This window comes from Apis dorsata, unplaced genomic scaffold (genome assembly GCF_000469605.1).
Source record: "Apis dorsata unplaced genomic scaffold, Apis dorsata 1.3 scaffold_41, whole genome shotgun sequence".
Classification (NCBI taxonomy): domain Eukaryota; kingdom Metazoa; phylum Arthropoda; class Insecta; order Hymenoptera; family Apidae; genus Apis; species Apis dorsata.
This window is the reverse complement of record NW_006263343.1, coordinates 446,728-457,043: the sequence shown is the minus strand read 5'-3', so window position 1 is coordinate 457,043 and position 10,316 is coordinate 446,728. Positions and strand designations below refer to the sequence as shown.

Genomic DNA, 10,316 nt, shown 5'->3' with positions numbered 1-10,316 from the left:
AAAAAAATAAATAAAATAAAACAGTAAAATATTATTTTTATTTAAAAATTATTATGGTCTCACTTTTTTCCAAAATCTTTACAAAAATTTTCATTTGAAATTATTATTATCGTTATCCGTAAAATATACGTAAAAAAGAATAAAATAAAAATAATTTTTAAATCATAATTTGACCAAGGAAATAAGATAAATTACTTTAAAAAACTTACGAGAATAGACATCCAATTCATGTTAACACATTGTGCAAGTCCTTTAAGAATAATTTTCTGCTCCCTTAGAAGTAGTAAATCATTGTTTTCATAAATCGCAGAATCGTTACGATCCAATACTTCATCTCCTAAAAAAATCTTGTCTTTTGTCAAGTAAATTGGAAATTCTGGATCTGGCAAATGCCAATCATTCTGCGAAAATATCCTGTTATATATGTCGATTATCTATAATTTAACAAAAAAAAAAAATTAAAATTAATTTTAGATTATTAAAATTAAAAAAATACATAAAATATTAGAAAAAAAAAATTACAGCAATATACATCTATTATACAAGAAATGAATTATTTAAAATTATATAAAGAAGAATATTTGATATACCAAATAATAATATATATTAAATATATTATATGTTACCTTCTTTTTATCTTCATTTGTTCTCATTCTATTTATATAAATTAACTGAGCACCATTTCCAGGATTGAATATTTTTTTTTTACTTAATTTAAAATTTGCCATCATTATTTCACACCATCTGGTAACATCTCTAAGATTCATTTCCCAAGGTGATCCTGAATGGCCCCAGGTAATTCCAATCTGAGAGCTTAATTCTTCATTAAATTGTATCATCTTATCGAGTAAATTTTCTGATAACTCCGGAAATTGAACATTTAGAATGAACTTTAAATCGCTCTGTTCGAGAGCATCTATAAAAACCTAAACAAAAAATAAAAATTCAAATGGAAAAAATTTTTGATAAATTATATTTTCATACATCTATTATTTCTATTTATTGAAGCTTGTTTTTAATATTTTAGCTTTTAATTATATAAATTATATAAATAATATATATAATTATATAATTATATAAATTATTAATATAAATATTTCGTATTATTAAAAACAAAATCCTATAATTTCATGCCTTAAAAACATTTATAATAAGATTAATAATACTTAGTTTTAATACAAATAAGAAGGAAGAATGATCGATAACCAATATTCTTAAATATACCGAAACATTAATAAAAAAAATTGAAAAATCCTTCATCTCTAATCTACATTAATAATTTTTATTATTATTTTAAATTTTATACTCAATTTTTTTAATATTATCTTTATTCTACATTCTCTATCTTATTCTACATCCTGATTAACGTTAAGAAAAATCATATAATGGATTATAGGGGTGAATTACAAAAGAAAAAAGTACTAACTTTCATTATATGATTTCAGTTGGAAAAAGTAAAAAAAAAATAAGATTGTTAAAAAACAATCTTATTACAGAAAAAAGGGAACACATATAATTATTATAAAACATATATTCCAACATATAAAATCTAATAAATATTAAACCGGTGAACTCGATATCATATATATTAATGTGCCGCTTTTAGCAGCGAGAATGTATAGCAATATTAGAAGCCGCCTAGTGGCAGTCCTAGTTACTATTGATCCCAATAGCTGATCGTAACGTGAAATTAATTACACATATAAACAATGATCAGAATATATTATAAATTATAAATTTTTTTTATATATTCTGATTAAAAAAAATTTTTTTAAAATTTTTAACAAAAAACTTTATAGCGTGCTAAACAATGTATTATTGTTTTGAACAAAATTTGAAAACACATCTTACTTGTGTAAAACGGTTCAAAAATGACTTTGGAAGACCTCTTCTAGCTCCACCTTGACGAAGAGGATTTTGACAGCCGAATAATCGAGTTCCTGATTTTACAATAAAAGTCATTCCTAATTCTGGAATATAAATTTCACCACGATGATCAAGACAGGCATTTAATCCTTCGAGAACTGACTGGGATGCAAGATTTAATTCATCCAAAAGAATCCAATCTCCATTTTTAAGAGCTCTTAAAAAGGGACCATCCTTCCATGAAAATTCGCCAGGCTTCCCTCCTTCCACTGGTAAATCAGCTCCAAACAAATCCGAAATATCTGTTTGATCACTTAGATTTAATCTAAGAAGATGATGTCCAGATGCTCTAGCAAGTGCAGAAACTAAACTAGTTTTGCCAACTCCTGGACTACCTTCCAATAAGATTGGTTTCCTTAATTGTAAAGCACGTAAAACTTTTAGAGTATTCATTTTTGTTGTTGGACTTGAAAAAGCAAATTGTATATTGCTTGGAATTTGTTCATTTCCCTTCTTCACGTAAAATGGATGAATTCCAAATTTATCCTTATGGTATTCAATATCAAATTCTTTATAATTTAATATTAATTCAGATTTTAATGTACTTTGTATTTGCTGTTCAATAAATTTCAATGCTGAATCCTTAAAATCTTTTAATTTTGTTGAATTTTCTGCAGCGGTCAAACCAGATCCAAGTCCATCAATATAACTTAAAGCTGCACCATGAAAGAAGGCATCTCCTATTTTTAAATTTTCACAACAATTAACAAAATTGACCCATGTAAGTATATCTCTGACACTAACAACAAGTTTCTTTCCTATTTCCATAGATTGTAACCATTTAATAAATTCTATTATCGCTGTAGAAACACTTTTCTTGAATTCTTTGTGTAAATTATGTTCTATAATGCATTTAAGATCATCCATTGAAACACAACCTTCGCACCAAATTTCCGTAAATCTATTTCTAAGCGCTGGTGAAAGTTCTTTTTTACCGTAATCACCGCCAGGATTCATTGTACCAACAAAAATAAAATTTTCATGAGCAGTGACTGTTGCATTTTCTTCGGACGATGGTTTTTCAGCGATTAAAAGTTTACGTTCAGGTTCTAAAAGAGAGTTCAATCGCTCAAGTACACTATCATCCGCTAAAGAAATTTCATCTATCAAAAAAAAGCCTCCAGTTTTCATAGATTTTACTAAAGGACCATCAACCCATTCAAACAATTTCTGATTTTCTCCATGTTCTCTAACTGGACGAAGACTTCCAAGAAAATCTGAAGCTTCTGTATGCATATGACAATTGACAATACTAAGTTCCTGTTGTCTAATTACAGACAATAGTTGACAAACTGTAGTTTTGCCACCCCCTGTTTCACCAATTAGAAGAATTGGCTCTTTGAAATCACAGGCTTTTGAAAGAAGTACTGCCATTTTACGCATTTGATATGTCCAAACTAAATGTTCAAATCCTGGGATCTTTTTTGACAAAAGAGATTCCAAAATTGGTTTAGTAACAGTAGAAGTTTTTTCGGAAAGTGAAAATAGAGTATCTGGATCAACATCTCTTCTTAAATGTTTCTTTAACACTTGTATGATTTCTAAACATTCATCAGGATGACGAACTTTTGAAGAAAGAACTAAATATCCTTCATCAGCTAAATGTTGACTCCAATCATACAAAGTGCCTCCAGTATCGGGTGCGAGATGATATCTTTCAGCCCAACGAAACAAATCTCTAAGAGTTATAAAACCCTTTTTTCCAGCAAAAGTTGCAGTACTCTTTCTTCGTACTTGAAGTTCTGTCATTACATTAATTACTTGTTTACAATACGTTTCTGGCATTTTACATCTTTTATGCAAAATTACTTGAAGTTCTTTAGATGGAATTTCATCAAAATGTAACTCAACAAATCTATTTCGAAATGCACGTGATAACATTTTTCTTCCACCATATAAACCTGGAGGATTTTGAGTAGCAAATAACATGAAATTATTATGTGCTTTTACAACTTGTTGAGTTTCAGGAATAAACAATTCTCTATTATCATCAAGAACTCGGTTCAAAGCTTCTAAAACATCGCTAGGTGCTAAATTTAATTCATCCAAAATTATCCAATATCCTTTTCGCATAGCATCTACTAGAATACCTTCTTTAAAGACCAATTTTCCAGTAGAATCAGCTATATAAGTACCAACATATTCTTGCAAATCAGTGTGTTCATGATTATTAATTCTAACACAGACATGTCCAGAAGCTTTTGCCAAATATGTAATCAAACTAGTTTTTCCAACAGAAGTGTCACCTTGCAATAGTACAGGTATTTTACCTATTGATACTACTCGTACTAAGTCCTTTAAATTTTGTTTAACTGTTTCTGTAAGAATATAATTTTCTGGAATTTGTGGATCAAGGTCACCTTTAGGAATCCAATAGCCTTCGAAGCAGATAAAATTATCAGCAAAACCATGTGGTCTTGGAATTGGAATTCCAATAATAGCACTCGCATTTTTATCCCCTAAAATAGCTTTAACTATCATTTTTAGTACTATTGGATAAGAATTACTATCTAATTGTGTTAGAAAACTTAAACAAAATGCCTCATATAAAGATCTCAGTGCATTTGCACAAGGATTTTGTGCAGATACATTTAAAGCACGACACAAAGTTCTCAAACTATAATGTGGTTTATGTCCAGTTCCATCAAGAAGAGTAGTTTCTGCTTCTTTTCTGACATTTAAGTAAAATTTGACAATGCTTTCAATTTTTCCTGATGGAAGATTTAAATCATTCAAATATGAACTTATTAAAAGTTGTAAATCTGACTTCTCTATAAGTTCATCGACAAAAAATTCTGTAAATCTATTTCTCAATCCTACTGGCAAATCTTTTTTACCAACATCTGTTGCAGGATTCATACAAGCAAATATTGCAAAATCTTTATGTCTTTTTATAGGTTCTTTATCTCCACGCTCTAATAAAGATAGAGATCCACAAGATCCTTCCAATAAACCAGAAAGACATTCCAATGTTTCTGCAGTAGCCAAATTAATTTCATCTAATAAAACCCAATCTCCATTCTTTAATGCTTTTATTAAACTACCTTCTACAAAAGAAAATGCTAAGGAATATTGACTTTGCACTTGAGATTGAAGTTTTTCTAATTTCTGTGCTACTTTTTCCCATTTCTTTAAAATTTCTACTTCATCTTGATTTTTCATAGATGCTCTCAATCTTCTTAAAGCAGCATTAGTGCTATGAATCATTAAAGTAGTCAACGTCTTCCATTTTCTTTCTTCAAAGCAATATCCGATATGATTCAAAAATTTTAGATTTGGTTCAATTGCAAAATATGATCGAAATAAAATTTCAAATTCTTCACGAATTGGAAGGATCAAAAGTTTAAGATCTACTGGTTTATAACCACCAAGTAAATCTGTACTTTCACTTTGTTGATTCATATTTATTACTATTAATTTATGGCCTGTTATTTGCGCAAGATATTGTACACAACTTGTTTTGCCTGTTCCAGTCTCTCCAACTAAAAGAACTGGTTCTTTTTGAATAATACAACTAGCTATTCGTTCTAAAAGACAAACAGATGGTCTTGTATAAGAAAAATTTGAATTTTTTAATTCTAATTTAACCTTGTCAGATTTTTTTATTTCTAACTTTGCTCTACCAACAATGAGACATTTTTCGTGAACATTTACAGATGGTTTATGTATTTCAGCAAAAAATTCAGCTTTTGTTTTTACAATACCTAATTTATGTGCTACTGCTATTGCCAAATTTAAACGTTGTACAGAATTTGACATAGAACAACAAAAAACATCTAAAGCATCTTGGAAGATCTTCAATGCCGAACTAGGTGAAGATACATCAAAATCAATAATAGCTCTGGAACACCATTTAATCAAATCCCTAGTAGAGATTTGTCTAGAATTCTTCATATTATTCATTTCAATTTCATCTTCATGATTTCCAACAGAAAATAATAAAAATACATCAACAATTCTTGTAGCTACTGTATGTAATACTGGAAATAAAGTTTGAACTATTGTCACAAGTTCCTTTTTTGATAAAGATTCTACATTAACACAAGACCATTCTTTCTGTATTGGCATTTGAAGTGATTTTTGTGTTCCTCCAGAAATCAATCTTCTTGTAACAAACAATTGAAATCCACTTTTTATGTGTATTAAATCTCTGTAACCAGGAACTGATAATGTTTTAGTTTCTACAAGTTGTCCAATTACACTAAGAACATCTGAAGCAGCACAATCAATATCTTCCAAAAGTAGCCATTTGCCAGATAACACAGCTTCAGTCAATATCCCTGGTTGCCATAAAAATTCTCCAGGAATATCAGTACATCTGTACATTCCCAATAACATTTTAGAATCTGTTTGATCACCTAATTGTACTTTTGCAAAATTTTGTGCATCATGACCAGTAGCATGCGCTAAAAATTCTACTAATGCAGTCTTTCCTGAACCAACTGCACCTTGTAAACATACACAATTATTTGAAGATATTGCAAAAGCTAAGTTCTGCAAATTTTGTCGTGTAGATGGTACAGGAACTAGATTTAAATCATTTTTATATTTAGATTTTTTAAATACTGGAAGTAATATTCCTCCAATAGATACTACTGAAGGTACATCAAAAATTTGATCTATTTCTTTGGTATCTTCAAATGTTATATTATTTTTATTAATTTCTTTACTTTCAATAGAGAATTGTTGAATTTTTGAAAGAAAATCATTTGCATGAGATAAATAGCAAGATTCCGACATTCCTAACACAACAGCAATACAATTTATTGCTATCCTGAAAAATAATTAAAAATTATTTTTATATATTTCTTTTATAAACATTTATTGTCTAAACTTAATCATTTATTATTATTTAATTTTATATAACTTACCATCTAACACCTTCATCTTCATGAATTAAATATTTATAAAATTTAGACCAATTCCATATATGCTTAAAATGCATTGAAGCGCTACATAGAATATCATAACAGGCAGTTACTAAATCATAATCAGATACTTCTATAAAAGATATTATTTTTCGTTTATTACGTCGCTTTGAAGATGGACTATAATCAACTTCTATAGATTCAAATGGAGCTGGATTTAATTCAAAATAATGTAGAACAAATCTGTAATAAAATAATATCAATTTATTTTTTTTATTATCCAAATATATTTTATATTAATTTCATAAATTTTTATATATTTCTATATTTAATCAATATTCTTTATTAATATATTTAATCATTTAAATATTTAAATTACTTGTTTGAATTGCATTGATAATATTGCTAAGAAAACACACAAAATATTATATTATAAAAAGCTTTAATTTTTTCCAAATATATTTTACATTCATTACATATTTTAAGAATAAATAATTTTAAATTCAAGTAGTAAAAAAAGTCTAATAAACTGCAAAGTATTGGAAAATTATTATTTGCATCCTTGTATGAATTTCTCCAATATTCTTCAATATTCAACCTAAAATATTGTGGAACACAGAAAAATTATAATGTTAAATAAAATACTATTTCATATAAAATAAACTTACTTAAAAATATGAGAAGATTACTAATGATAATAATTTCGCATATTAATATAAAAAAATACATTATACAATAGAAAAATATAAATATAAAATATAAAATATTACAATAGAATTATAAAAATATACATACATTAACAGATCTTGATTTTTGCAAAGTAATTTTCCTAAAATGACAGAATTTAATTTATGAAGTGAATCTCCATCATCAAAAGAAATTTTTTCCATTGAAATACTTGTAGAAATTAATATAGGCAATAATTGTGGAAAACATTCAGCAACATCTTCTGTAGATTTTGGATTCATTAAGAGTTCACACAAAATATCTAAAATTCTTTTGTATTCATCTTTGTTTGGTTCCTATAATATAATTACATCATATTATGTATAACAATTTTAAATTAATAAAGATAATGTAGAAGCTAATACAATACATTTTTGAAAATGTTATATTGTTCAATAAATTATTTCAATGTATATAGTTAAATATATAAATCTAAATAATAAATAATATAAATAAAATAAAGGAAATTTTCTATTTTTTTATAAATTTTCATATGTAATTTATATATTATACTCATTCATTAAACATAATAATTTTCATTAAATTCATCAAAAAGATATTATACATGTGAAAATTAAAGATATGTGGAATTAAAGATTTTCTTTTAATATGTTATAATTAAATAAAAATAATATTAAAAAAACTTATTATTAGAAATAATAATATATAAAAAAAAAATCTAAATAAAATTTATAAAATAAAAAACAAATAGTAACAGAAGAAAAAAATAAAAATAAAGAAAATGTTAATACGATGTTTACAAACTAAAAGAATATATTTAAAATATTTAAAAAAAAATTTTCATGCTTACTTTATTAATCTCAAAAGATGCAAATTTTTCAGCATAATTTTTCTTTTTTTTAATAAAAGTTGTCAAACTTTGTAAAAACATCTTTGAAAATATAAAATTAAATCACATGTGCAATTCTGGATAAATATTGAAATCAATGAGTAAATAACCACGTGTTTTTGACGGCACGAACTGAAGTTAGTTCTTAAAGATTACAATACTTATTGCGCTAAAAATCTCTAGAGTATTTTTGTACTAGATACTATATCGATTTGACAAGTTGGCTAATAAAAGTAAAATCAATTAATATTTGCATTAAAAATACGATTTTATTAAAAAAGAAAAATAAATGAATTTATATTACATATTTTACATATTTTTAAAAAAAAGGAAAATTATGCCATCATTCAACTTTTTTTATACAAATTCGAAATATACATGTTCTAATAACATCAAAATTTTTAAATAAAGTAATCATTTTATTATACGCATAATTTTTTATTTATTATTTGTATATCCATTTACATTATCAATTCAAAATTAAATTTATAGAAAATAATTTTATTTACAAAATTTTAAATTTCTTGAAACAAATAAACAAAAATTTTTTTACATGTTGCAATACAAAATATATAAATTGAAATTACATTTTATATAAAAATATTATGCTTAGTGTAGATTTATATAACATAATTGATTATTATTAGAAATAATAACATATAAAACAAAAAAATCTAAGTAAAATTTATAACATTAGATTAAAAAATCTCGGGATGTGAAATAAGTTCATTATGTAGTCTTCTTTCAATAGTAAGTAAAGAAAAATTATCAACCTGAACATTAAAACTGATATAAACAGGCATTGAAAGTTTTTTTGAAAGTCTTTTAGCAAGATTACTCGAACAATCATTGACAATTGATCCCATTATCTTTGTTGCAAGTGGTTCCTTTTCATACGGTGATTTAATTGCAAAAGATAAATCATTCATAGCATTTTCATTATAATTACCCACCCACACATAAAGAGAATCTTCCATTTTTATCATATGACAAACAATTAACAAGTCACCAACTTCTGTCATAAATTCATGAAATTTCAAACCGCATTTGCTTTTTACCATTTCTTCTGATTGATTTTCCATATTTTCTTCAGACTATCGTTCAATTGTTATTCAGTACTTTTGTTATAATCTTAAAACTTGTTGGCTTAAATCAATATTCTTGTAGAACGTAACCTCAAAATATTAAATTACATTTACCAATAATAAATAATATTTTACGATGTTATGCGATATATATTGTATGAAATATAAAATATATATTTCTAATTTATTTTGAATTTTTTTTTTAAACTAGAAGATAAATAAGATTAACTTTCAAAATTAGATTAGACACAAAGTACGATATAATTATATACAGAAACCGTTTTCTTGAGCGCGTAAATTTTGCAGAGCAAGTTTAGATAGAGCAAATGAGAGATAAGAGAAAGATAGAAATAGTATAGGATATGATTATCAGTACCATCTTTTGAGTATTAAAGACATCTTTTCAACAATAGAAAATAGAATAAAAATTAAAAATTATGACTATTTTTTTGAAGGTAAAAGATATTTCTTTGAAGATAAGGTAGAGTAGAAATTAAAAATCAGCGCCATCTCTTGAATATCGGATATGTTTCATCAAAAGATAAAGTAGAACAATTGATAACAAGTATCATCTCTTGAGTATTTTTAAAAAGTTCTTTTTTTTAGTACTCAAGAGATGGCTTTCATAATCAATTCTTATTCTATCTCTATCTTCCTTCTATTATTTGTTCTACTTGTCTATATATAAATTTTATTTACGACACTCTACAGATGGCGGTAATTCTCTAATTTTTACTCTATCTTTATCCTTCTTTCATTATTGACTTTCCTTATCTATTCTTGCTCTCGATACATAATCAGAAACGGAAGCACAAGATATTAATTGAACACATTTTCATCATTTTTGTTTCAAAGTTTCAA

At 25.9% G+C, this 10,316-nt stretch overlaps 2 protein-coding genes across 2 annotated transcripts in view; both read right to left on the bottom strand.

Annotated features, from left to right (window-relative positions):
- LOC102670698 (midasin) overlaps window positions 1–8,531 on the bottom strand; it is a 115,876-nt gene extending 107,345 nt beyond the window's left edge. Inside the window, exons 1-6 of the mRNA XM_031513570.1 lie at window positions 8,332–8,531; window positions 7,590–7,816; window positions 6,798–7,037; window positions 1,852–6,700; window positions 627–926; window positions 205–434 (exon numbers count right to left, since the gene is read on the bottom strand). Coding sequence (XP_031369430.1) covers window positions 205–434; window positions 627–926; window positions 1,852–6,700; window positions 6,798–7,037; window positions 7,590–7,816; window positions 8,332–8,412 — 5,927 coding nt within the window. The 5' untranslated portion in view covers window positions 8,413–8,531. The remainder of the gene's footprint in view (window positions 1–204; window positions 435–626; window positions 927–1,851; window positions 6,701–6,797; window positions 7,038–7,589; window positions 7,817–8,331) is intronic.
- Window positions 8,532–9,068: 537 nt separating this feature from the next.
- Window positions 9,069–9,839, bottom strand: LOC102670561. Its single transcript, XM_031513564.1, has one exon. The coding sequence runs from the start codon at window positions 9,450–9,452 to the stop codon at window positions 9,069–9,071; it is 384 nt and encodes a 127-aa protein (XP_031369424.1). The 5' UTR covers window positions 9,453–9,839.
- Window positions 9,840–10,316: the final 477 nt, after the last annotated feature.

Excerpts from the sequence above, each read along its gene's own strand:
- LOC102670561 (XM_031513564.1), bottom strand. The coding sequence starts at position 9,452 with ATGGAAAATCAATCAGAAGAAATGGTAAAAAGCAAATGCGGTTTGAAA.